Source organism: Mauremys reevesii, linkage group 7, assembly GCF_016161935.1.
Source record: "Mauremys reevesii isolate NIE-2019 linkage group 7, ASM1616193v1, whole genome shotgun sequence".
NCBI classification, from domain to species: Eukaryota; Metazoa; Chordata; order Testudines; family Geoemydidae; genus Mauremys; species Mauremys reevesii.
Window position 1 is genome coordinate 93,595,863 of NC_052629.1, and position 26,843 is coordinate 93,622,705.

At 54.4% G+C, this 26,843-nt stretch overlaps 3 protein-coding genes across 10 annotated transcripts in view; 2 read left to right on the top strand and 1 right to left on the bottom strand.

The window, feature by feature from the left end:
• C7H11orf80 (chromosome 7 C11orf80 homolog) overlaps positions 1 to 9,153 on the bottom strand; it is a 56,318-nt gene extending 47,165 nt beyond the window's left edge. For 2 of the 3 annotated variants that reach the window (XM_039546026.1, XM_039546023.1), the window contains exon 1: positions 8,744 to 9,153. In XM_039546026.1, coding sequence (XP_039401960.1) covers positions 8,744 to 8,777 — 34 coding nt within the window. In that variant the 5' untranslated portion in view covers positions 8,778 to 9,153. Of the gene's footprint in view, positions 1 to 565; positions 653 to 8,743 lie in introns of those variants that run through there. The other variant, XM_039546025.1, reaches the window with a different exon arrangement.
• Positions 607 to 10,433, top strand: LOC120408885 (acylphosphatase-2-like). Of its 4 annotated transcripts, none has more exons than XM_039546029.1 (5): positions 607 to 742; positions 2,517 to 2,695; positions 4,845 to 4,861; positions 7,605 to 7,714; positions 9,838 to 10,433. In XM_039546029.1, exons 2-5 carry the CDS (start codon positions 2,641 to 2,643, stop codon positions 9,950 to 9,952), a joined length of 297 nt encoding a protein of 98 aa, XP_039401963.1. In that variant the 5' UTR covers positions 607 to 742; positions 2,517 to 2,640; the 3' UTR covers positions 9,953 to 10,433. The 4 variants fall into 4 exon arrangements, with proteins under 4 accessions (XP_039401963.1, XP_039401961.1, XP_039401962.1 ...); XM_039546027.1 differs by lacking the exon at positions 9,838 to 10,433 and adding an exon at positions 9,112 to 9,831; XM_039546028.1 differs by lacking the exon at positions 9,838 to 10,433 and adding an exon at positions 9,112 to 9,831 and having other exon boundaries at positions 2,602 to 2,695.
• A 2,068-nt stretch (positions 10,434 to 12,501) lies between these two features.
• SPTBN2 (spectrin beta, non-erythrocytic 2) overlaps positions 12,502 to 26,843 on the top strand; it is a 56,061-nt gene continuing 41,719 nt past the window's right edge. For 2 of the 3 annotated variants that reach the window (XM_039546022.1, XM_039546018.1), the window contains exons 1-2: positions 12,502 to 12,748; positions 24,651 to 24,759. The gene's annotated coding sequence lies outside the window, so the exon portion shown is untranslated. Of the gene's footprint in view, positions 12,749 to 16,159; positions 16,293 to 24,650; positions 24,760 to 26,843 lie in introns of those variants that run through there. The other variant, XM_039546019.1, reaches the window with a different exon arrangement.

Genomic DNA, 26,843 nt, shown 5'->3' on the forward strand with positions numbered 1-26,843 from the left:
TCTTCTCTCTCTAGGACCCAGCAGCCTGCTCTTAAATGCTCCACTGCTTCCCGTCTATCCCGGCTCCCGGCAGAGTGGTGCCCCCAGACCTAGTGGTGCCCTAGGCGGCTGCCTATTCTGCCTATGCCTAAGGACGGCCCTGGAGGCTGGTAACAAGGGGGCCTGGGAGGGTGATGTATGAGTATGAGGGTAACTGCTCACAGGGGTGATGGAGATGTGTGTGCTGGGGGGCCCTGGCTGGGGGGTGCAGGTTGAGGTCCAGTTGTGGAGAGGAACGGGAGACCTTTCTAAATCCTAATACCAGAGAAGATACCTACCCCCGACCCACCGCAGAGAGGGAGGCCTATACTAGGGACCTGCCCTAAAAGCCAATGGGAGAAATGCCTCCACCCCCTGGCACCCTCCTCACACCCCATCCCCCAAAGTGCCATCCCTGACCCTCTAGTGCCCCCACTGATCCCCCGTGTCCCCAGCAACTTAACCCCCAGATGAGCCCACGCACCCCACAGCCGCCAAAGGACCCTCCACCTCATCCAACTTAGCCTCACGTCACCCCCCCCCGCACCGTGCGCGTATCCGCTCCCTCCATTACGCCGTCTCGTCCTAGTAACGCTCAGTCCCGCCCAAGGGAGCCGCGGGAGCGCGCGCCGACCGGCTCCTTCCTCGCGAGAGCGCGCGCCGACAGTCCTATGCCTCCAACTCCCTCGCAGCCCCCCCGCTGCCCTCCGGTCCAGCCATCCAGGTCTGACCCCCCACCTTCCAGAGACGGCTTCCCAGTCCCACCCCCACCGGCCGCCCCAGACGCGACCCCTCGCAGCCAGCCCCGCCTCCCCGAAAATCCCACAGCGCAGCCCCATAGCCAGACCCTCGCAGCCAGCCCTGACCCCCCTGAAAACCCCACAGTGCAGCCCCATAGCCAGACCCTCGCAGCCAGCCCTGACCCCCCGTGAAAACCCCACAGCGCAGCCCCATAGCCAGACCCTCGCAGCCAGCCCTGACCCCCCGTGAAAACCCCACAGCGCAGCCCCATAGCCAGACCCTCGCAGCTAGCCCCGCTTCCCCGAAAACCCCACAGTGCAGCCCCATAGCCAGACCCTCGCAGCCAGCCCTTGCCCCCGTAAACCCCAGATCCAGCCATCCAGGTCTGACTCTCCCCCCCCCCCCCCGAGACAGCTTCCCAGTCCCACCTCCACCGACAGTCCCAGATGTGACCCCTCGCAGCCAGCCCCAACCCCCCCTGAAAACCCCACAGCGCAGCCCCATAGCCAGACCCCTCGCAGCCAGCCCTCGCCCCTAAACCTCAGATCCAGCCATCCAGGTCTGACCCCCGAGACAGCTTCCCAGTCCCACCTCCACCGACAGCCCCAGATGTGACCCCTTGCAGCCAGCCCCGACCCCCCTGAAAACCCCACAGCGCAGCCCCATAGCCAGACCCCTCGCAGCCAGCCCTCGCCCCCCTAAACCCCAGATCCAGCCATCCAGGTCTGACCCCGCCAAGACAGCTTCCCAGTCCCACCTCCACCGACAGCCCCAGATGTGACCCTTCGCAGCCAGCCCTGACCCCCCTGAAAACCCCACAGCGCAGCCCCATAGCCAGACCCCTCGCAGCCAGCCCCGACCCCCCCTGAAAACCCCACAGCGCAGCCCCATAGCCAGACCCCTCGCCCCCCTAAACCCCAGATCCAGCCATCCAGGACTGATCACTTGGCCTCATCCAGAGCCTGCTCCCCCTACATCCCAGGCCTCTCCCCTTTGCTGAACCCCCATGTCTCAGCCCTCAGCTCTACCCTAGCTACCCCCAGTCTTGCCCCCATACTTCAGTCTCCAGGACAACCCCCCAATTTATTCCACTCCAGACCCTAACTCCTAGCTCTACCCCCAGACCCAATCCCCCCCTCCCCCCGACACACACACACGTTCCTTTCCTCCCACCCCCAAATTGGCCCAACCCTCCCTGCTTTCCAAGGGCAATAGAGATGGGGTGGGGGGAGGCAGAGGGCAGGTCTGAAGTAGCTGGGATGGGGTTGGCACTGGGGTGGGAGGTTGCTGCTGGGATGTTCCAGGAGGGGTTTACCCTAGCACTGAGCATGAGGGATACCTAGCTCTTATATAGTGTTTTATAAAGGAGACAGTATCATTAGCCTCACTTTACAGACGGTGAAACTGAGGCACCGGGAGGGGAAGTGACTTAGATCACCGAGCAGACCAGTGGCCAACCCAAGGCTCCTGAATGTCAGTCCAGTGCCCTATCCCAATACTGGTATTGGGTATTTGGGAGGGAAGGTTAGCACTGGGGTGAGTGGGAAGTAGCTGGGAGTTGAGATAGGGGGTTCCCATAGTATGGAAGTAAGGGAACTTCTGGGAGGGGGAAAGCCAGGCAGAGGGGGCTGAGCCTGAAGGAAGAGGGGTTGGCTGTGGGGCTTGTGAGTGCAGTGGGAGAGGGCTGGGTGCAGGGGTGGGGGTGGCATGAGGGGCTTGGCCTGCTCCTTCCTCACCATGCTGCCTCCATCCAAAAGGCTCAATTTAGTAACAGGCAGACGGAGCTGCCTGCAGCAGATCACATAACACGCTGTGCTGCAAACCCTTGTTCACTCCCACCAGCTCCCATCTGCAGCCCACCACACTAGCCCATGCCGTGTCATGGCTTCCTCAGGACTCTGGGCCCTGGATTATGAGGTCTATGGGGATGTGCAAGGTAAGTGTATTGCATTTTGCACTTTTGACCAGCTGCATTGACTTTGTTGCAAATAGAGAGGATCATTCCCCTGCTGGCTCTAGCCAGGGATGCTGCAAATAGCTCATGAAAGGAGAGTAAATCTCACTACAGCAGGACAGCTGTTACCATGCAGCAGGGCTGGGATGGTTTCAGTGAGCCCCAAATGAGCTGATTAAAGCCAGTACCACAGGGATAGGGAACGGGGAGCAATTCCAGACATGCCACTGTCATCTTGAGCGGTGTTTTGCAGAGATATTTCTCAGCATGGGAGTGAGGTTGTCTCCCTCTGTCCAGCTCTGGGCAGACCTCACCTGGGCTACTATTCTGAGATTGGGGCCCCTCAGTAAAAGAAAACAGATTTCATCCATTGCACATTGTAAAACCCCTCAATAGAGCTCTTTCAGGCAGGAAGGAGTGTCGTCTAGTGGGTTGAAGCAGGTGCGTGGGGGCTAAGAGTCAGGATTTCTGGGTTGTAGACCCAGCTCTTGGAAAAGGAGCAGGGTCTAGTGGTTAGAGCAGGTGAGATTGGAGTCAGAACTTCTGGGTTCTATTCTTTGCTCTGGGAGGGAGAAAAGTGTCATGACTGAATCACAGGATTGGTAGTCCAGATTCTAGCATTCTCTTCCTAGCTCTGCCACTGATTTGGTGGGCAGCCTTTGGGAACTCACTGTGCTTCACTGATACATTGGATGCTGTGAGTCCATTCATGTCTTAGCCGGATGCAGGAACCACTGGTTGAGGTTCTGGGACTTGGGTGCTGCAGGCGGTCCAACTGAATGGTCACAATAGTCACTTCTGGCCTCAGAATTGATGGAGTTTTCTTTACACCCAGATAGAAGGACTGATCCTTGGTGTAAATTAGTTGATGCCAGGGCCTAGTGCAGAGGTGGGCAAACTACGGCCTGTGGGACCCTCCTGCCCAGCCCCTGAGCACCTGCCCGGGAGGCTAGCGCCTGGCCCCTCCCCTGCTGTTCCCCCTCAGCCTCAGTTCGCCCCGCTGCAATGCTCTGGGCGGCGGGGCTGTGAGCTCCTGGAGCAGTGCAGCTGCAGAGCCGGGGCCTTACCCGGTACTCTGTGCTGCACGGTGGCGTGGCTGGCTCCAGCCGGGTGGTGTGGCTATAGTGCCACCAGCCACCGGTGCTCCAGGCAGCGCGGTAAGGGGGCAGGGAGCAGGGGCGGTTGGATAGATGGCAGGGGAGTTTGGGGTGGTGGTCAGGGGGCGGGGCTGTGGATAGGGGTTGGGGCAGTCAGAGGGTGGGGAACATGGGGACAGGCGTTCTGGGGAGGCAGTCAGGAAGGGGGGTTGGATGGGGCAGTGGGGGACAGTCAGGGGCAGGGGTTCTGGAGGTGGTCAGGGGACAGGGAGAAGGGGTGGTTGGATGGGGCAGAGGTCCCAGAGGGGCAGTCAGAAATGAGAGGAGGGGTTAGATGGGATAGCGGGGGGCAGTCAGGGTCGGGGGTTCCAGGAGCTGTCAGGGGACAGGGAGTGGGGGGGGGTTGGATGGGGCAGGAGTCCCGGGGGACCATCAGGTGGCAAGAAGCAGGAGGGGGCGGATAGGGGGTGGGGCCGGGCCATGCCTGGCTGTTGGGGAGGCACAGCCTCCGCTAACCGGCCCTCCATACAATTTTGGAAACCCGATGCGGCCCTCAGGCCTGCCCCTGGCCTAGTGTTACATTTCCATTCATACCTCAGATGCTGAAGTAAATTTCACATGCTGTGGAGTTGTGGACTCACTGGGCACCTTTGGAACTTATTGCCACAGGAGCTAAAGCACTGAGCAGAAGCCAAACAAGGATAGGATGTTCCTGTGGATAACAGGAATATCCAGAGTTAGAGCAGTAAATCTTAAAAACCAAACAAGGCTGTGGCAAGAACAGACACCAGGGCATGAGCTAATGAAGGGTCAAGCGGGGACTTTCCCAGGAGGCAGGTTATTTCAGCACAGCAGGGTTTTCTGCACTTTCCTCTGAGCAGCTGGTGCTGGCCAGTGCCAGGATCCCAGGATAGATGGTTCCTGGCCTGGTCCAGGCTGGCGATTCCTACATGATTAAGAAGCAGAGCTGGCATTTAATGCCCAGCATTTGCTGTCTATTTGCAACTGACTCATCTTTTCTTTCTTCCCGCCAGGTGTCTTCTTCAGAAAGGTAAGGGTGTGTGTGTAAGCGGGCGCGGGGGGGGGGAGCCAGCTTTTAGAGCACAGACCATCGGAGGGGGCAGCATGCTTGGTCGCATGGCACTGTCTCCTGATTCCCAAATGCCCCTAGTCCAGACTCTTCTTCCCAAGCCAGTGTGAGGCAGCTGCGGGCAGGGAGGAGGAGCCAACCTAGCTGGATGCACTAAGGGCCTGTACTACCAAACAGGAGCTGCTGTCAGGGTTCCCAGGCCAGCAGTAATGTTGGAGATGGTAGCCAACATCAGGAGCTGCTTGCTGGAGAGGATGGTCCAAGGGAGAAGGGGACCAGATGAAGTCTTGGGCCTGCAGATGCAGGGGGCAGTTTGGAGGAGAAAGGTCTCTGGTGACAGAGCATCATGTGCAAGGAGAGGAGAACTCCCTGACTGATCAGCATGCGCACCTCGATGGCCAGCAACCCACGCTATGAGAAATTTTGAAAGGCCTCGGTGTGGTTTCTCAGGAGCACTGAAAACAAATGCTGGACCTCCCTCCCTTGGCCACCCTGCCTCCTCCCCCCCTCCCCGAGTTTGGCTGGTGCAGGCCTCCCTTGGAAAGGCTTTTTCATTCAGTGCATGGTTAGACTGTGGAACTCACTGCTACTTGATCTTATTGAGGACTAGAGCTGAGCAGGTTTCACAAAAGGACTGGCCATTTCTATGTGTAATGAGAACGTCCAGACTTAATATAGTAAATACTAACTAAGAGACAAGAGTCTGAGAGGGATCTAAACCCACATACTTCAGGGCATGAGCCAGTTTATAACTATTGGGGTCAGGAAGGAATTTCCCCTGGGAACAGAGATCTTGCAGCTTCCTCAGACCTGCAGGGACTGGGCTGCTGCTGGAGATGGGATACTGGACAACATGGGCCCCCTGTTATGATCCAATCCTATGCAGTCATTTGCTGCGCCCCATCAAACAGTGAAGAGTCCCTTTCAATCCATCACCTTCCATTTCTTGTTCAAAATATTAATGATAATAAATAGCATTTTGGATGAGATGCTAGGTTAAGGAAGGGAGGTTTTTGAGCCATTTACCATTTTAAAAAAATCCACATGTGGTGGTGGTGCAAATATGGGGAAAGGGAATTATTCTAATCTGTGTACACACTGAACCAAATCTCTAATCTCTTTCCAATATTTACTAGAGAAAAGGCCAGTGGGTATAACTGAAGTGTGGATCAGGTGGATGGAGCCAAATCCATACTGCCTGTAAGCCCAAGCCTCTTTCTTTTTGAAGCAGGGCTGATCAGAGCCATGAATACAGCCAGCCTGATTCTTGCCCTGAAACTTGGGATCCTGCAACATGACTGGGTGGTATCACTGTGTAGAATCAGGGCCAGATGCAGGCATAGGTGCATAGAGGGCTGTGCCTTGGGCCCCAGATACTGGAGCTATCTGATTGAAATGGAATCTCAGGACCATTTAAAGAAAAAAAAAAAAGAAAAAAAAAAAAAGCAAGTTTCTGATGCTCCCGTCAGAAAGGCAAGCTTCAAAACATGCCCAAGGTGTAGCCACTGCAGGAGAATCTGCCTGACTCTGAGACAACAGCTCTGAGAGGGGGAATTTCCCTGAGTGTAACTGATGCAGCAATGTCTGCCTGATTCTGCAAAGAGCCTGAGACAATAGCTTTAAAAGAGAGGAATGGCCCAATGCATCTTGATGATGTACCTGCAAATCTCTTTCTCTGGTGTGCATCCATGCTGAATGCCAATTTATATTGCCCAAAAGACTCTCTCATAATGTTAATGTTGCTTCCTGGACCTTGAACTGACTGCTGGGCCCAAGCTGATTAGTCCATGCTGATTGGATGAGCTCAGTTTTGAGGGGCAAGCCTGATGGGGCATAACAATTTTCCAGACTTAGTGTGCGTGTGGATTTTAGAGCACTTTGAAATGTCGGCTCTTAACATGAGAGTTTGGTTTGATTGAACTCTGGCATAGCTAGTACTCCTCCGTGATCCAGCTATCATCATAGATCTCAGACACTGTGCGCTCTCGATCCTCCTGGCCTGCTCTAGCTACCTTTCTCCGAATATTCGGCTCTATCTACTGCATCCAGCTATCTCCCTAGATTCTAGTAATCTTAGATTCTCTCTGTCTCTAGCCGTCCATCCATCCATACCCTCTCTCTCTTCATACACACCCCTCAGTCTATTTAGTGATCTATCTATCCCCATACACACCCCTCCACCTCTCTATCTCAGCTCATAGGATGCTGGTTTCTCTTTCTATAGGGACTGAATCGAGGCAATAGATGGATAATCACAATGAGGCTCCAGGCCAGCACCCAGGACAAGCACTTGTGAGGTCATTAACTTGTAGGGAGCACCCTGTCTAATGCTGACTGTTCCTCCTCCTGCTGGTTCCCCTGGCTGGCAGCTGATACTCAAGCCGAGACAGGAATGTGGTTACCCCTCTGCAAAGGCATATGAAAAGCTGGAAGCTTTTCAGGAGGCAGGAAGAAAACCAAACTTGTCTCACCCTCTCTGGGGTGGAAGCTCCCCCACGCAGACCTGATGGCAATGGAATCCTTCCCCTCAGAGCTGCACTTCCACACGCTTATGCGGGGAGCTAATGGTGGCAGTGCACAGCCCAGGCTGTGCCATTCAGAGATCAGTCCACAGGGCGGGAGAGGCTGTATGCCAGGGACTGAGGCAAATGCCTGTTCCGTTGGCTCCCGCAAGGCCTCAGTAACCCTGTCTCTTCCTCTCCAGTACACAGAAGACCAGGGCAAGAAGCTGGGGGTGGTTGGCTGGGTGAAGAACACCCCCTATGGGACTGTGACTGGGCAGGTGCAAGGGCCCAAGGAAAAGATTGAGATCATGTGAGTATCAGCCAGGCTTCCTAGCTCACCAGTTGGCTCAGTGTTAAACGTGGGTGGTGCTCACCCTTCTGTGTATCAGAGCGAGGTGGGGTGGGGGTGTGAATAGTTGCCAGGCTCGGGGTTGGGGAGCTGCTGGTATCACTCCAGCATAAGGAGGAGAGAAAGGATCCCAGGATGTGTACCCCCAGCTCTTTCTTCACCCATGTACATCAAACACAAGCTGCTAGTGTTGAAGGCCCTTTGTAGCATAGCTGAGCACCTGCCCCACTCAAAGAACTCCCAGCCTTTTCCACCCACCCACCCGTCACCTTCTCCCTGTAGATTGGGTTCCCCATTGTGCCAGGTGTGGCACACCTGCATCCAGCTGAGATCAGGTCCCCCATCACACCAGGTGCTGACTAGACCTCCCCTGACTGAGATGAGGACCTCCTCATGCCTGGCATTGCACAGACTCTCCCAACTGAAGGTCCTTTCTGTTGTGCTGGGTGCAGCACATGCCCTCCTGACTGAGATCAGGCCCCCATTATACTGGGAGCCACACAGACCATTGTGCTGGGCATTGCACAGACCCCTTGACTGAGATCAGGTCCCTGTTATGGGTGCTGCACAAACCCCCTAACTGAGATCGGAGCTCTGTTGTACTTGGCATCGCACAGACCCCTGACTGAGATCAGAGCCCTGTTGTACTGGGAGCCACACAGACCCTTGTACCAGCATTGCACAGGCCCCCTGGGATCGGGGTCCTGTTATACTAGGTGCCGGACAGACCCCGTGACTGAGATTGGGGCCCCATTGTGCAGGGTGCTGCATAGACAGTTCATTCCCCCCCCCAACACACACACACATATTTCAGTTTAAACAGACAAATGGTGGCAATGGAAACAGGCCCAGAGAGACGAAGGGGCTTGTCCAAGGTCAGTGGCAGCACTGGGAATAGAACCCAGGAATCCTAAGTCCCAGTATCCCGTCCACTGGGCCACGCTGCCTCTCTAAGAAGGGCTGTGAAAGTGCCCAATCCCAAGAGCTGACCTGACATTCCTGAGATCTCCAGGGTGGGAAACATCCCTTCATGCAGGAGCAAAGCCGCTTCCAAAGACCTATGTTCTCTCTGGCGCCTCCAGTGATTTGCAAGTCCAAGGTGTCTGCCAGACTGCAGGGGGGAGCAAGTTTGATCCTCTCCCCTGCAGGAAGGAAGGGGTTAAACCCTAGGCCCAGGCAGCGGGATCATAGACTGTCACATTCCCCATTTGAAACCCTCCTGCCTCTAATTAGGGCAGTTCCCTCGGTGCTGCTGCCCTAGCCAATCAGTGGATGGAAAATCTGGGCCCTGGCTCAGCCCCAATTAGCTTCCCCTCCAGAAGGGACAGAGAATTTGCCTGATTAATTTCTCTCTTCAGGGGCCATAGAAACCTGCCTGCCCATCCCCCATCACCCGTGGCAACCAGGAAGGGCAGGCGGGGCAACTTCCGTAGCAACGGCTCCGTCACCTTCAGAGAGATGACAACCGGAGGCAGTTTCCATAGCAACAAGTCCCCCTTCCATCACCTTCAACATTTGGAGACAGAGAGAGAAGTGGAACAGTTTCCATAGAAACCAGTCTCCCCCCATTTCCGCCACCTTCAGGGCTTGAACAAATTGGGGCCGCTTCTATAACAGCTAGTCTGCTTCATTCCCCCATCCCTTTTCACGAATGAGATAATGGGGGAAAGGCAGGGTCCATAGCAACTAGTCTCCCCCATCTTTGCTTCAGGTCCTGGAAGGAGATAAAAGAGGAGGCAGGTTCCACATGGACTTTACAGGCTGAACCTGTTTGTGTGGGATAATGGCTGGGTAAATGCCAGCTGTGTAAACAGGGAGCCAGGACTCCTGGGTTCTGTCCCTAGATCTGGGAAAGGAGTGGTGTCTAGTGATTAGAGCAGGGGGGCTGGGACTCCTAGGTTCTATTCCTGGTTCTGGGAGGGAAGTGGAATGTATTGGGAGCGGGGGAGGCTGCAACCCCCTGACTCTGGGGTTCCATCCCTGGCTCTGGGAACGGAATGGGGTCCAATGGTTAAAGCAGTGGGGCTGGGAGCCAGAGCTCTCCTTATGGATGCTTATGGATGCTCTTCCCCCCACCCGCACAGGAAGAACTGGCTGCGCAATGTGGGGAGCCCCATGGCCCGCATTGACCGGGCTGTCTTCTCCAATGAGAGGGAGATCTCCACCCTGGAATTCCCAAATTTCACCACCAAGTACTAGGAGGTGGGGCCAGGACCACAGCGACCCCTTACCCCTTCCTTGGGGGAACACATGACAGTGACCTCTGCTGGCTGGCTGCAGCTCCGGGGTGGATTGCAAGGACACCTGCATCCCAACCTGGCCATTGAGCATGTCTTCCCCTGCTGCTCCCGGACGTCAGGGTGTGGGTCTGGCACCCGGCACATGGACCTTTGACTTCCTTTGCCAGCCTTTCACTAAACTCCCATTCCCCAGCAGGGGCCCTGCCCACAGAGCACCTGAAACCCCTACATCTGATGCCTGGCTCTGTGCATAAGGTCCCACCCCGTGAACTGAGCCCCACCGCATCCCTGCTTTGCACTAATACAAATGGCTGTACTGGCCCCCCAGTATTTAATCCACCCCCACTGTGAAGAGAGTGCTGTCTGTGCTTCCACCAGCCCTCCCACCTGCATAGTGTATTTCTGCAGAGGGGCTCAGTAAAGATGACCTGAGAAAGCGAGAAGGCTGATGGCTGTGCTCTTGTGTGTGCTTCCTGGATGAGTGGGGTCAGCCTGGGTGGATTTTAAAGTACAAAACCAAAGGTAATGGTGTTCTCCACTTGGTTTTTTAACCTAGAAATAGCAGCATCACGCCTCATTTCCCCTTTCTCTGGGCTGGAGGCGACTCAGCAATGTGGCTTGGGCTGTCCCTGAGCCACTGAAGGAAGGGGTCTGTACTAATCACCCCCATCCCACAGTGATGGACTCAGTAGAAGATTAGAGATGGGCTGAGATTGCCCAGGGGTGAGACTGAGCCTGAAATACTGCATCTAGTTCTGGGGGGTCACATTTTTTAAAGGAAGGTGAAAAATTTAAGAGGGTGCAGAGAAGAGCCCCAATAACGATTCAAGGGTTGGAGAAAATGCCTGACAGTGAGAGATGTAAGGAGCTTAGTCTCTGTAGTTTATCAGAAAGAAGGTGGAGATGTGACTTGATGATGGTGCCTGAGGGCCTTCATGGGGAGAGGGTGCCAGGTACAAGGTGGGGGTTCTTTAGCCTCATGGGGAAAGAAAGATTGAACAAGAGCTGGTGGCTGCAAGCTACCGCCAGACACATTCCAGTGAGAAAAAAGGCACACATGTTTGCCAGGAAGAGTGATTAACCACTGGAACAAACTCCCAAGGGCAGGGGTGGAGTCTCCATCTCCAGTCCAGGCTGGCTGCCTTTCTGGAAAATGCTTCAGTCAAACACAAATGATTGGGCTCAATGCAGGGGATCTGGGGGACATTCTCCTGCCTGTGCTATGCAGGGGGGGCAGACTAGATGATTTAATGGTCCCTTCTGGCCTTGGATCTAAGTGACTGGACATTTTGGGGGCCTTAGTCTTTGGAATGCCCAATTTGAGACACCTCAAAGGGGCCTGATGCTCAGGGGGGAAGCAAAAAGCAAGGCCCTTTAAGTCATGGCTAGTTGGGTACCAAAATTATGAGTTACTTTGGAAAACTTGAGCCCAAGTGATTAACAGAGAACACTTTTCTGCCAAGTGTTTGCTGGTTTTTGAGTTAAATGGGCTTTTAACACAAACAAAAGGCATTCCACAACCTGGATAAAGTCCTTCTTCCTCAAGAGCTCTGGCTTCACTGGTTTGGAGCCTGTGATGACATTCTTATTGTTATGTGTAATATGGTGGTCCCATATCAGATTGGGGGCCTCCACTGTGCCAGGTGCTGTACAGATCCCAACGGAGATCAGGGCTACCATTGTGCCAGGCATTACACAGACCTCGACTGAGATTGGGCGCTCACGGTGCCAGGCAATGCACAGATGTTAACAGATTGGGGCCTCCATTGTGTGGGGTGTGGCACAGACCATGACTGTGGTCAGGACCCTGTCATGCTGGATGCTGCACAGACACACAGTGAGAGACATTCCCTGCCCCAAAGAGCTTATAGTCGAAAACGAAAAGGGTAGTAGGGGAAACAGGCACAGAGAGGGGAAGAGAGTGAAGACTTGACCAAGGTGAGTGACAGATATGGGAAGAAAACCCATGAGTGCTGGGTCCCAGCCCACTGCATTGCACTCCCTCTTATGCCCTTAAGCACCAGGGAGCTGGATTGCAAGGATGCAAACTGGATCTCTTTGGCCAAACCTTGCTCCTGGCACTTGGGATGTGAACACTGCTCTGGGGAGGTGCCCCACACTCAGCTTCTGGCAGGTCAGACCTTTCACTCCCAACTGATGAGGCCTGACTGAGCCATGGCACTTGTGTAAATGCATGCAGGGCTCACTCTGGATTAATCTTCTGCTCAGGATCCTATCCTCACCTGACTGGGCAACTCTGGATTTACACAAGGGTTGATGAGAGCAGGATCGGGCCCATTTCCTGGAATGGGTGGGGGTTTCCTCAATTCTGTGCTCTGATCCCCTGGGTGAGATGGGGCAGCCCAGCCCCCATCACCCTCCCCGCTCCGCCCCAATCGTCTCCCAGTCCCATCTCCCTGTGTGTTGCTGATGCGGGGAAGGCGCCCAATGGCTGTGCCTCGTGGCTAGGAGGCGGGCGTTTTTCCAGCCATTCCTAGCCGGACCGTTCTGCCGCCCAGGACTGCTCTGTTCGGGCTGAGCCCTTGGATGCCGGGGTTCACCCAAGCTCAACATGTGATGCACCCCCATCAGGGACGGGGGATGGGACAGGTGATACGGACCTAATCGGATCAGCCCTAAGACTCACAAAGAGCCCCCCACTGGCAGCCCCCAGCTTCCAAGTACCCAAACGCTGCCTGCACAGTGAAATCTGCCTACGGCGAGGAGGAAGGAGACCTGGGTGCCACCCCCACAGGTATGTGAGCCGAGCCTGGGGGATGGAGGGGCTCGTTATTGTCTCTGCAACCCTGGCAGCGGGAGGGGAGGAGGTGATCCCAGCTACCCATGGTGCTGGGAGGAGGTGGCGGGGAAGCTGGGCTGCGGATGCCCAAGTGGAGCTGAGAAGGGGGATGGATGAGTGGATGAATGCAGTGAGGTATCTCCAGGAGCTGGTCTCTGGGTCTGAAGGCAGGTCCTGAGAGGGTGCTGAGCGACGGGATGAGCGGCCTTTGATACTGTAGTGGACCCACCTGATATATCTGGGGAAGGATGGGGGCCAGGGTGTCTGCCTGCAGCTGGCAGGGTCAGAGCTCCCTGCCTCATTCAGTCACTGCTCCCAGGGTGCCAGGAAAACAGGGCAGATGAGGGGGCTCATACTATTGGCTCCAGTTGCTCACTACATGAGCTTTCTGCCCACAGCTCTGCCGGTCCCCTTCAATCCTGACCTGCAACCCCCTGTTATCCTAGCCCTGGTCTCCCCTGCACCTCTGCCAGTGCCCCTCAGTCCTGACCAGTCACCCTGGTGCAATCCCAGCCCTGGGCTCCCAGAAACACACATGGCTCTACTGAGACCCCCAGTCCCAGCCCACAGCCCCCTGCTATTCCAGCCCCGGGCTTCTCCTAAGCAGAGCCATCCAGTTGTGTTAGGTTGTGATGTTGTTGGGTTACGCTGCACTAACAGGCTGCTCCACTGCTAGTCAGCAGGGAGATGCTGATGTATCCCACAATTAACATTGGCAAGAGAGAGGTCAGGTAACCTACTTCAGGCTCTAGGAGCACTCACGCTAGGGGTGGGGGATTATTATGGTGTGCAAATGAGAAGCGGGCTATGGAATATGGATGGGGAACATAAGAACAGCCATACTGGGTCAGACCAAAGGTCTGTCTAGCCCAGTGTCCTGTCTTCCGACCGTGGCCAGTGCCAGGTGCTTCAGAGGGAATGAACAGAACAGGTAATAATCAAGTGATCCATCCCCCATCCCCCATTCCCAGTTATGGGCAATATCAGTTGAACAGGTTGCTGACAGTGTGATGATTCTGGCTTAGAATAGAACCCAGGAGTCCTGGTTTCCACCTGCAGGCCCCACTCTAACCTTCTTTCTCAAAGGGAAGGGATCAGAACTGAGTGCATGGTCTATGGGGGAGGGTCTCCCCAGGGCTGGGTTGTCCCGTTCAATCCTGCTCTCAGCACACAGATACAGGAGAAGGGTTTAAGGGGGCTTATGAGGTCTCTGCTTGGGGTGTAAATGAGAGCAGCTTCAGAGCTGCTCTAATATATACTCAGTCCATGCAATCAGGAATAGCTATACCAGGATAAGCACCTTTATCCCACCATAACCGTATCCACACTAGCAGGGGTTGTATCTCTTCAACTAGAATGGAGTAGTTAAAAAGGGACAACTTTGGTATGTGGACAAGTGCTAATGGAGTTGTGTATAACCCACAGGCAAAGTGTATGTCAAGCCTTACTCTAGAGGCTAATTCATACAGCAATTACTCCTGTAGCTCAGGTGGCAAACGTCTAAGCTCAAGTCAGAAAGTTATGGGGTCAAGCCCTGTTCATGACCTATGAGGGATATGATGGTTGCAAACAACAGGGGATTATTTTTTCTTTTTAAACAGCTGGTTTGTGAAATTCACAAAATGAGGGTTTTTACAGGGATCCTTCACCCAGTACTAAGATGCGGCTGCCTGTGGGATGGGACAGAGGGAATGTTTATGCAGAGATCCCTCACCTGTCTCTGAGATGAAGGCACCTCTGAGGTAGTGTGCAAGGGCTATTTATACAGGGATCCCTTGCCTAGCATTGAGATACCAGGGGATAGGGGCATGGGATCTGTTTATATACTCTCACCCAGCACTCAGGTGCAGCTGCCTCTAGGGTGGGTAATTCCCACAGCGAGGAGTCCCTTCAAATAGGCTTTATAGTGAAAAGCCCTTCTAACATGTAAGATATGGTGTGAGGCACCATTAAACACAGGTTTGCATTCCAAACATCTGCAGGTGTGTCGGTTGCAAGGGATCTTTTATCCTCTGTGTCCCATAGCCAGGGGGATGCAGAGAATAGCCAGTGTGCACTGCACTCCATCCTTACACTGGGGTGTGGGGCTAGGAGCCCTATTGGCAGATGCTTCCTTCAAGGGGAGTGGGAGTCTTAGGGGGCCATTTGCACCCACCTTAAGCCCCCTTTTGTGGTGTGCAGCTTACAGTCATTGCATACACGCAGGGGTTCTCAAACTTCATTGCACTGCAACTCCCTTCTGACAACAGAAATTACTACACGACCCCAGGAGAGGGGACTGAAGCATGACCCTGTCCAAGTCCAGCCTCCCTAGGTGGGGTTGGGGGCAAAGTCAAAGCCCAAGGGCGTCAGACCCAGGCGGGGGGCCTGTAACCTGAGCCCTGACACCGAGGGCTGACGATCTCAAGCTTTGGCCCTGGGTGGTGGGGCTTGGACTTCTGCCCCAGGCAGTGGGGCTCAGGCTTCATCTCGGACCCTCAAGTCTAATGCCAGCCCTGGCGACCCCATTAAAACAGGTTTGCGGCCCACTTTGTGGTCCTGACCCACAGTTTGAGAACTGCTGGTGTATAGAGAGCCGTGTGCTCCGGGAGGGGGCGTTCTGAGTCGGTACCATAGTACTATGGTGCTAGGGGGTGAGCTGGCTGTGATTGTGGCCTTTAGGTAGGAGTGGGAGACCATGGTGGGGGCTCTGGGGAGGTTGACTGGAGCAAGGATCCATTTAGGATCATTACAGATACCAAGAACAGAGGGTGTCACTGCCCCGGGACCCTCCCCTTTCACCCTTGTCCTAAACAGCTGTATAGCATTACTGCACTACTGTATATTGTTAAAAAGCCCCTCTTCCCACCCCAGAGGTAGCTGCATCTAGGGCTGGGGTGAAAGATTCCTCTATAAACAGCCCCTGCTTCCACTCCAGAGGTGGCTTCATCTCAGCACTGGGGCAATGGATCTCCCTATAAATAGCCCCCACCCCCTACCCCTGGGGCAGCTGCAGCTCAGTGCCAGGCAACGGATTCTTGTATAAACAGCCCCCCACCCCCACCCCAGAGATGGCTGCATCCGGGTGCTGGATGAGCACCACATGGCTTTTACCCATCCCTGTCTAGGCCCCATGTCCAGCCTTCCTTCCCCGCTCCCTCCCATTGTGCAGCTGGGAAAAGCCCCTTCCTTTTGTCCTTTCCCCCGACCGCCCTCCCCCGCTCCTCCCCCGGCAGTGGCAGGACCAGCTGGCTGGCTGGGGCGGGCGGGCAGAGTCCTGCGGGAGCCCCGGTGGGCGCCAGAGGATGCTATTGTGATTTTTTCCCCCTGCCGGCTCCCTATTGCGGGTGACGCGCGCTCACACACGCAGATCCACGCGCTCACAGTACCGCAGCCAGCAGCCACAGCCAGCCCTTCCCCGCCGGTCCCCGAGCTTGCCCGCGTGGTGCTGGGGGTCTCCCTGGCTGTGGGATCTGGACGCGGGCGAGGGGCAGGAGCCCTGGGTGCCCCCCGGAGGGAGGTGAGCCGGGCTCCTGGGAGATGGAGGGGCTTGTTATTGTCTCTGCATCTCTGGCAGCAGGAGGAAGAGAGAGGTTCCCAGCTGCTCCCAGCGCTTGGGGGTGGGGAAGGGAGCCGGGCTGGGGATGCCCAGGTGGGGCAGGGATGGGGGACACCCGTATGTAGGCACCTGGAAGGTGAGGGGCATGTAGGATAGAGCCGGTCTCTGCGCCTGACGAGAGGCCGGGCTGTGGGGGAGGAAGAGGCAGGCCAGCATGCTCCTTGGGGCATGGCTGGGGGAGCAGCCGGGCTGAGATGCCGGGTGCGTGTGTGCATTGAGCTGGGTTCCCTCTGGTGTGTGCATGGCTCTATGTGTGTCTCTGGATGCCTTTGTTTGGCAATAGCTCTCTGTGTTTGTACCTCCGTGTATCTGAGTGGATGTACCTGTCTCTTATTTGTAGGGGTATGTGTCTCTGCATGCATGCATGCATATCTGGCTGTGAGTGTTTGTATGTGTGTGGATGTGGAGCTGGCTGTGTATGCAGCTCTGCTGGGGTGTTTCACAGTGTGCGTACATAGATTTGTGTCTCTATCCCTGCCTAGCTGTATTGGTGTGTGCCTCTCTCTGTACGAGTGGGCTGGTTTTTGGCCGTGCTGTGCTCCAGCACTGAGCGCCCATTGCCAACACTGGGAGCTGCTGGGTCCAAGCTCTTTTGGAAATCTGGTCACCTGAATCAGGAACTGAAATTTGCACTCTGGGGCAGAACTGCAAGCCCCTGTTTTGAAATGTTTGGTGTGTGTGTACATGCAAGATGGCTCTGCTAGCTAGTGCCACATGGCAGGGACCTGCGCTGCATTTAGGGGCTGGTTGGTGCTGGCTAGTGGGTCAATAGTGGGATCTGAGTTTTATGCAGAAAGAATTGATGCAAATGGTGCAATGGGAACAATCTGGAGTCTCTTGGGTGCTGAATCCAGATCATCGGGCCTGCCTGGGACTGAGTGATTCAAAGCCTTCATGGTGGCATTAGCCATGTGCAGGTGCCACTGTGCTAATGCAGTGACTGCACTTCCCCATGGAGATCCAAGCATGTTAGCACAGAACATGGGGTGAAGAGTGAAGCTGGCAATTCAGCCCAGAGGTGCTGGGCTGGGTGGCACCAACCCATTCCTGAACGTAGGGATGCAAGCTATTGTATTTGGGTCACAGAGCCAGGGGAGCAGAGCCAATACAGTACTGGAGGTGGTTTGCAGGAAGGGGAGTGGGAGTTCAGTAGGGGGGCACTTTTCTCTCACAGTCAGTGCTGACCCCAGTGCCCCAGAACAGCACTAGGGGGCACTGTACTGCAGGGGACAGGGTTGGGGCTCAGTAAGGGATGCTCGCCCCTTGGAGTGAGTGCTGGCTCCAGTGCCTTGATGCAGTGATGGCAGGGTGCTGTGCAGTGGTGTAGAGGCTAAATAGGTGGTGCTTTTCTTTGATAGTATTGACACCAGTGCCCCAGTATAGCAGTGGGGGCCTATGATGAGGTGGGGTAAGGCTTGGGCTGCTGCAGGGGAGTGGGAGCAGCTGTCTACCTAGACCCATCTCCTCTCTACTTTCACTCCCTCCCCTCCTGCCCTCTGTCTGAGGAATGAGGGAGCAGAGGACCCCAAGGGTTTTGAGATCAGAGGTTATGGGGAGTAGGGAGTGGGCCTGCTTGGGGAGAGGGTTCAAAAGTCACAGGGGAGGGGTGGCTAAAGATGAATGTGGGGGGGGGGGAAGTGGAGCAAAAAGAGGACATTGTATGGGAGTGAGGGGGCTGGTAAGAGATGCTGGTCTCAGGGTTAAAGAACCCACCTCACAGGCAGCTGCATCTCAGTGCAAGGTGAGGCAATGCACCATACCAGAGATGGCTGCATCTCAGGTCTGTGTGAGGGATCATCGGTACTATTAAAGTAGCACCCAGCATCCCCAGCTGAGATCAGATCCCCTCATTGTGCCAGGTGCAGTAGATCAACAGTGGAAGTTCCTGCCTTGAAGAGCATACAATCTAAATAGACCAAGGATGAGAGGGGAAACTGAGGTACAGAGTGTGCAGTACCTGGCATAACAGGTCCACTGCTATATTTATACTACAAAACTATACAGCAGGGCTGTGGAAGAGCCTGGAATAGAACCCAGGAGTCCTGACCCTTTCCAACTACCCTGGCTTTAAGCCATTAGGCCCCACTCCTCTCCCAGAGCTGGGGAACCTAGAAGTCCTGGCTCTCAGGCCAGTGCTCTAGCTACTGACCCATGCTCCCTCCCCTACAAACATCCTCCTTGACGTCTCTTTATCCAGCACAGAGGGGCCGAATTCCTGTCTCCCTTCATTTGTTTCTGGGAAGGCTAGTCCCTGAGTGCCAGTGCCAACAATGGCAGTGCTGATTGGATTTTGCAGGAACGTTTGCTGGCGTAATTACCTCAGTCTGGCATTGGCGTCAGGTGTGGGGGGAGGATGCCATTATTGGGGAGGTGGCCTGGCTGCTGTCAGGGAGTCGGGCTATTTATCCTGTGGCCTTAAGAGCATAAGCCTCCTTGGGGGCTGTGCAGCTAAGAATAAGACGCCCAATCAGCAGCATAATCTGGGGATGATCTGCTGTGAGATGCCGGCCTTTGGCATGGGTCCTCTGTGTGGGCGGGTGGGGCTGCCGCAATATGGCACTGGAACCTGTATGGTCAGGGCCAGTTGCTCGCTAGGCCAGGCCTGTGGGGGAGGCTGAGCCCAGCCGGGCAGTGCTGGGGGCTCCCTTTAGAGGCTTGTTAGACCGAGGCCTGTGTGGGAGGCTGAGCCCAGCTGAGTGGCACTGGGGGCTCCCCTCAGACACTCGCCAGGACAGGGCCCATGGGGGAGGCTGGGCCCAGCTGGGCAGTGCTGGGGATTCCCCCCAGACACTAGCTGGGCCAGGGCCTGAGAGGGAGGTTGGACCAAGCCAAGTGGGCAGCACCAGGGGTTCCCCCTAGACACTCGCCAGGCCAGAGCCCATTGGGGAGGCTGGTCCCAACTGGGCAGCACCAGGGGTTCCGCCCAGACACTCGGTAGGCTGAGGCCTGTTGGGAGGCTGGGTCCAGCTGGGCAGCGCCAGGGGTTCCCCCCAGACACTCGCTAGGCTGGGGCCTGTTGGGGAGGCTGGACCCAGCTGGGCAGCGCTGGGGGTTTCCCTCAGACACTCGCTAGGCCGGGGCCTGCAGAGGAGGCTGGGCACAGGAGGTGGCTGGGTTTTACCTCATGCCCTGTCCCTGGTTTCCTCCCTACGGCCTCATGGTAGCCCAGGGTCCAGACCTCTCAGGTCATGGAGAGAGGAAGCAGCCCAGAGCCGCACTCATCCTCAGGGTCCTTTCACTCTGTCTCATCTCCTCCCTCTGTGACTTACACCCCTCTTATCCGCTCCTCATTGCCCAGCTCTCCCAGTTAGGTCCCCCTCTCCTCAGGGGTTCCTAACATTGGGGTCACCCTGCCAGCCAGGCCAGGCTTCCTTGTCAGCTGCCTGTGCCCCAAAATCCCCATTGTCCCCAATTCTGGATCACCCCCAAATCTGCAACAGCCTAATCCCCCAAATCTACATCACCCCTGAACCCAATTGCCCCAAATCCCCATTACTACCCATCCCAAATACCCCAGTTCTCAAAATCCCCTTTGTTGCATCCTAAATTGCCCTAGTCCCTTATTACCCCAAGATCAATGTCACCACAATGCCCAAAATCCACTCATCCCGAAACCACATCACCACATCCCTCAAATCCCAATTGCCCCACATCTACATCACCCCCAATCTAAATCCCTTTCATCCCTCTGATCTCAATCACCCCCAAATACGCAATTCTCCAAATACACATTGTTCCAATCCACCAATCACCCGACCTCACAAAATCCATTACCCCAATTGCCCCAAATTCTCCATCACTCCAAATCGTCACCCAGTTTCCAGTCACCTCAATCTCACTATCTGTTTTACCCACCCCAATTGCCACACTGAATCTGTTTCTGTGTCACTCTCACCTGGCCATCATGTAAATCTGTGCATGCATTGCCCTTGTGCTGGAGGTAATTTGCATGTTGGCGGTCACACTAGCCAGTCCCTAGTCCCAGCACTTATGGCAGAGAGAATGTCTGTGCGATTGCACTAACTCACCCCTCATGTGAATGGGAACCTGTGTGTGTGTGACTGTACTAACCCAATCCTTGTGTCAATGGGAATCCGTGCACACACGATGGCACTAACCAACCCCTAGTGTCAGTAGGAATTTGTGTGTGCAGTTGCACTAATCCAGCCCTCATGTTGGAGTGATCTTGCATGTGATTGTACAAACCTGTCCATACAGTTGCCTCCCCACTGCTGGGCAGCAAAGTGGCATCACTCAGTCACCTGCCACCATCCCCTAACTCTCCTGCATGGCTGTCATTTGTCTGTGGCCCATATGCACCTGTAGAGGGTGCCATCTCTGTGGGAGCAGCTGTTGGTGTTAGATGGGAGTTGGGCTGGGATGCCCATGGGCTCCAATGCCCTCCTGCCAGTGTTCCACTGACTCCTGCCATGTCAGCTGGGATGGCCATTTGACATGGATTTGGTTCCATGTTGCTGGTGTCTTTCTGCATCTAGAGGATCAGCAGCCCTGTGACTCCAGTCTCACCCAGGGCATGCTGGCTGGCCTTATTGGCACCCTGCAGAGCTGGGTAAATGCCTCCCACTTCACTGGGCAACCCTCCCCTGCCCCCACCACTTGGCACCAGGGATGTTCTGGGCTTTGTATCATGTAATCCTGTGCCCTTGCTCAGCTGTGCACATTGCTTTACAAACACTAACCCTGCATGCCCTCCCAGCTTCTGTTGTGGAAATTAGGGGGAAACTGAGGCACCCAGTGAGTGAGTAAAATAGCTGAGAATAGAACTCAGGAGTCCTGGCTTTTGGCCCTCCTTCTCTAACCTCTAGACCCTACTCCCCTCTCAGAGCCAAGGACAGAATCCAGGAATCCTTGCTACTTCAAGGGACAGGGAGAGAATCCAGCATTCCCGACTCCAGACCTCACATTCCTATAACCACTAGACCCCACTCCCTTTCTGTTTGGGCATACTTGTCAGCTAATACTTCAGTATAATGCAGGTGGAGCTACGCTTGTGTAGGTGGTGGTAGATGCATGTATGAAGCATTTCACAGCATGGCTGTCCATATGCAATGTGATTAGGCAGCAAGAAATATACATGCAGTGGGGAAGGGTGGTTTGGTGGGGCGGGCACTTGAGTGGGATGCAGGATACCTGGATTCTATTCCTAAATCTGCCACTGATTCCTTGGATGAGTCATGTCAGTTGCCTCCATTGTGAAATAGGACTGATGCTTCCCTGCCTCATAAAGCTAAGATCCATCTATTGTGAGGCATTTGGATACTATGGTGACAGGGAGAGCGTAAGCTCTTTGTAGCAGAGCATTTGCATTTACCATGTGTCTGTACATCACCTATCACAGTGGGGCCCTGAGCCCAGTCATCTCTAGGAGTTACCTCAATGCACCAATAATATTATATCCCAAAACAGTACATTAAAAGAACTATGTTAAGGTTTTAAAATACGACCCTCAAAAGTGAACCTTAATTTGCACCCCCTTGTGTTTATGCATTATGATACAGTCTTTAATTACATGATCACATGTTGGTTTTTTCCATAGGACCCCTGTCTCATTCAGTGCACAGGACAGACGGTAACATAACTAGGTGTGGCGCCATGCATTATTCACTGCACACTATTCAAACCTTGCACTTAATACAGAATTAGTAATTTCCCCCTGGGCTTTTCTGTGTTGCTCTCACTGTACTATCTTACTGTTTTACAGATGTGAATGAATTTATCTTTGCAACATTCCTATGAGATGGCTTAGTGGTTTATCCCCATTTTACAGATGGGAAACAGAGATTAAGGCCAAAAGGGTCAGTTAATTTTGGGTGCCCCGTGTGAGATGCATAGGGCCTTCTGTTTCAGAGAATTTAGCAGTATATGGCACTTTATATGGTCAGGGCACAGCTCTCCTTGACTTCAGTTGCAGTTGTGAGTGCTCAGAACTTCTGCAAATCAGAACCCAAGATCTCAAATGGAGCGCTCAGAAAATGAGGCCCACACAGTTAGTGCCCACCTGTGAAAAGTTTGATGTCAGTGATTTACCCAGCATCACACAGGAACTTTGTGGCAGAGTCCAGTTCTATAGGGCAGCATTCAGCTGCCTTAACCATGCCAGACCTTCCTTTCTCTTCCTGCAATCCCCTGCCTCATTCACCGCCCACCTTCCAGCTTCTGCAACAAATGAAGCAGGAGTCTGACAATAGCCTTCTTCACTACCCTACCTTGATTCATGTCCAGGACACGTCTGTCCTGTACACTGACAAAGCGGGGATCCTGTGAAAAAATAGTATGTGATCATGTAATTAAAGACTATATTGTAATGGATATGCACAGAGGGTCAAACTGAGGTTGCACAGGCAAAAAATATCATCATGAAGAACCATACTCATCCCCCAGTTTGGGTCATCAGCAGGGCTGTGACCTTTACTTCACCACTTGAGCTAACAGCATAACAGGTAGGAGTAGTAGGCTATTATCCTCTCTGGATTAGGCTCTAGAAGGGGTAAGGTACATATTTTGCAAGTGGATTTCACAACTATTTGCTGTCAGCAGAGGAATGCAGAGACTCAGGATTCCTGGGTTCAGTTCCAGGTTTTGTAGGGGACGTTCGCTATTGGTTACAGACCATTCTGCCCCTTTCACCCTGCTTCCTAACTCCCCCAGTTGTCTCCCACTCCTGTCTCCCTGTATGTAGCTCCAGTCACCAGACCCTTCTGCTCTTCCCCCATCCTGGGGATGCCTGCCCCTCTCCCACTCCCATGCTCCCCACCCAGCTCCTGCCCCCATCATCTTCCCTCTGTCCCTGTCTCCCCCACATCTCTTCCCCACACCTATTCTGCTCCCCTCTGCACTCTAGTGAGGCTGCATCCTTCTTCTTCTGAAGCAGGAGAGAGCACTGAGAGCACAGGAGAGACCATTTCTCTGCTCTCACTTCTGATGTGAAAGTCTGGAGCATGCTCAGCGCAGTGGAATCTTTAGAAAATTTAGCTGCCAAACTTTAACAAGTCTCTACTTAGCATGTGAAAACTGAATTTTTTCCCCCCTGAGGCTCATAAATAGGCCAGATTTGGGTGGATCTTCATGGAAACAGCAAAAAGCATCTTCCTGACCCCAGAGCGGTCCCCTTGCCAAATTTCAACTCCTTGCTCCAATGCATTGAGGCCCTAGAGCAGGGGTAATCAATTATTTTTTGGCAAGTTCAAAATTTCTTGGTCAAGGTATTGTCAAGGTCCAGTCTCCTGAGAAAATAATACAAAAACAATAACAATACTGATAATAATAAGTTAATTAAAAGATATCACGGTCCTTTCAAAAGCATCTGGGGGTCCAGATTTGGCCCATGGTTCACCTATTGACTACCCCTGCCCTAGAGCTTCTCAGCAAAATGGATTTGAGATTTTTTTTTAACATGGGCAAAATAGTTTTTTCCCTAGTTTCATCTTTGGAAACAGCTGAACCATTTTTGCTGAAACTTCACAGAAAGTTTCAGCCTAAGGCAGAGTCCTGGCTTGGGAAATTTCAGCCTGAACAACTGAAGTTTGGCAAAGTTATAAACAACAAAAACAGGGTCTTTTAATGGCAACCTTACTTATACTTACTTAATCAGTGGTTTTCAAGCTTTTTAGGCTGTGTACCCCTTTCCAAATAAGGTAGTCTACCACACACCCCCATCTGAGATAGGCAGAGGTGACACGTGGCGGGGGGTGGGTAACAGGCAGGGTCATGTGCCCCCCGCCCCAGATTTCTGCCTTTCATTTAGCAACAGCTTCTAGAGGTTTTCCAATTGTGGGGTGCACCCCCTTCAGAACATTTGGGGAGGCGAGCAGTGACACCAAACGACTCAGGCCAGCCCCACAGCCCTGCACGGCACCTCCACCCCCTGACTCACCTCAGCGGGCCACCCAGTTTGAAAACCTCTGATTCTGCGTTGCACAGCAGAAAGGAAACTTACACCAATGTGGCTGCTGTTTTAATTTAAAGGAGATTAAACGCTGATTAGATTGCCAAGGTTTACTAAATAAAATGCATTGTCTGCCATTACAGGATTTTTCTTGCGTACACCCTTACAAGAGCTTGCGTACCCCAGTTTGAAAACCACTGGGTGGTGCTGCCAGCTCTGTGTATAACCGGCAGTTAACACTGAGCTCCTGGGGTACCTGGGCCCTGAATTGCCCGGCCCTCACCCCCCGGAGATGTGTGGGCTGGACAGGGATTCTTTGTGAGCATTTTCCTGACTCTCCGTTTGATCTGTAGGCCGGAGTGATGCCCATGGAAGGAATCCAGCTGTAGGAACAGAGACCACGGAGCCGAGCAATCGTGACCACGTGGCACTGCGGCAAGACACCCAGCTCAGCAGCAGCAGGTGGCCTTTAGCATTCATAGGGTGTGGCCTGTTGGCCAGAACACTGGGCTAGGAGTCAGGACTCCTGGGTTGTATTCCCAGCTATGGGAAGGAAATGGGGTCTAACAGTTAGAGAAGTGGGGCTGGGAGTGAGAACTGCTCGGGTCTAAACCCTGGCTCTGGGCTGGGACCTGGGTCTAGTGGCCTAGAGAGAGGGGAGGCTGAGAGTCAGGAGTCTTGGTTTCTATTCCTGGCTCTTCTCTTGACCTTGAGCTAACCCCTTCCCCTTTCAATGCCTCTGTTTCTCCTCCTACTCCTTGTCTCTTTAGATTTTAAACTCTTTGGGGCAGGGATTGTCTCTATGTAGCTATGCAGCACCTGGCAGAATGGGGGGCTGATCTTGGTCAGGCCGTGTACCGCGCTTGGTGCAACGGGGCCCTGATCTCAGTCTGTGCAGTGCCTCACATGATGGGGCCCTGATCTTGGTTAGGGTCTGTGTAGACAAGGCATCTGATACCATGGTGATGGGCCATACATAAGAACCAGAGTGGACAAAACCATATGAGGAGCTGTCCCGGGATCCACTGCTGTGTGAATTCCCCCCAGTTCTTGGGCTCATGGGCCCAGAGCTGCATGTGGGGTGCCAGTGGAGTGGGGGGATAGAGTGGAACTTTGCTCTCCCCGTTCTGGTATGGGATGCCTCTGGGACTCAGGGCTGGATCTCCTCAGCTGTTTACTACTTTTAGCTGCTCTTAGCACTTGGGGCTGGGTGGGGAGTGTAGGGCACCAGCAGGGAGATGCAGAGGCTGGCTCTATTAGGAGGCCCAGCAGACTGAGATGAAAATATGCACAGTTCCAGGCCTTGCTGTGTTGATACAGCCATGGGCCTAGCTCTCAATCACTCTGAGCAAGAGCAGGACAAGAACCAAGATGGTGCCCGTGCCCCCCCTACAACTTGGCAACGGCGTAAACAAAGGGCGCCAAGCGTCTTGGGGAAGGAGGATGATAGATGGGCCCTGTCAGCAGGCATCAGGCGGGGCAGGTTAGACACAGAACAGGGCAGGGACTGGTGGAGGCTGGAGAAGGGAGAATCCAGCCCAAGGCTTGGATGACTCAGAGCAGCCCCCTCGAAGGCTCCCTTCAGTGCCGCAGTGCCCCTTAGAGCCCTTTGCAGGTACCCATTCATTAACGACAACCCTCTGTGATCAGGGGTAGACCAGTGGTGTTATCCCTCATGGAATGATAGTGAACACTGAGGTGCACAGAGGGCCTAAGGAAACATAGTGACCTGGGGCAAAACCCAGGTGGCCTGGTTGTCACCACTAGCCCACACTCTCCTACCACAGCCAGGGATAGAACCCAGGAGTCCTAACCCCAGCCACCCCGTCCTAAACCACTAGACCCCACTTCCCTGCCAGAACTGTGACAGGACCCAGGAGTTCTGACTCCCAGCCCCCCTGCTCTGACCCCTAGATCCCCTCCCACCCTTGCAGAGGAACAGGACTGTGTCTTTGGGGGCAGGGGCAGAGACAGGGGTGCTGGAACAATTTTTATAGTGGGGGTGCTGCTGATGGAAACAGGGGCGGCTCCAGGCACCAACACGCTAAGCGCGTGCCTGGGGCGGCAAGACACGGGGGGCGCTCTGCCAGTCGCCGCGAGGGCGGCAGGCAGGTTGCCTTCGGTGGCATGCCTGCGGAGGGTCCACTGGTCCTGCGGCTTCGGCGGACGTTCCGCAGGCGTGCCGCCGAATCCGCGGGACCAGGGACCTCCTGCAGGCAAGCCGCCAAAGGCAAAATACCTAGAGCCGCCCCTGGATGGAAACCCTGTATTTGGTGTTTTGTTATCACCACTTCAAGCCAGGGGGAGTGACAGCACTCCCAGCAGCCCTAGTTCCAGCACCAGTGGGCTGACCAATGGGTTGTCAAGGTTCAGCTTTGGGCAGGAGGTCCCCATGGTCCCAAGGGCCATCATTTGGCTAGGGGAGGCTGCTTGTTACCAGATGCCAGCCTCTAATAGCATTGAGCCCAGCACAATGGACTTCCCTCCCTAATGCCAGTGAGTACTGACGGCCCCAGCCAGGCGTGACATGGACGGGATGTGTGCGC

What these genes read in the sequence shown, in the direction of transcription:
- LOC120408885 (XM_039546027.1), top strand. Translation starts at nt 2,641, where the DNA reads ATGGCTTCCTCAGGACTCTGGGCCCTGGATTATGAGGTCTATGGGGAT. An exon ending in AAGGAAAAGATTGAGATCAT is followed by an intron (nt 7,715 to 9,111) that starts GTGAGTATCAGC and finishes TTCTCTCTTCAG; the next exon opens with GGGCCATAGAAACCTGCCTG.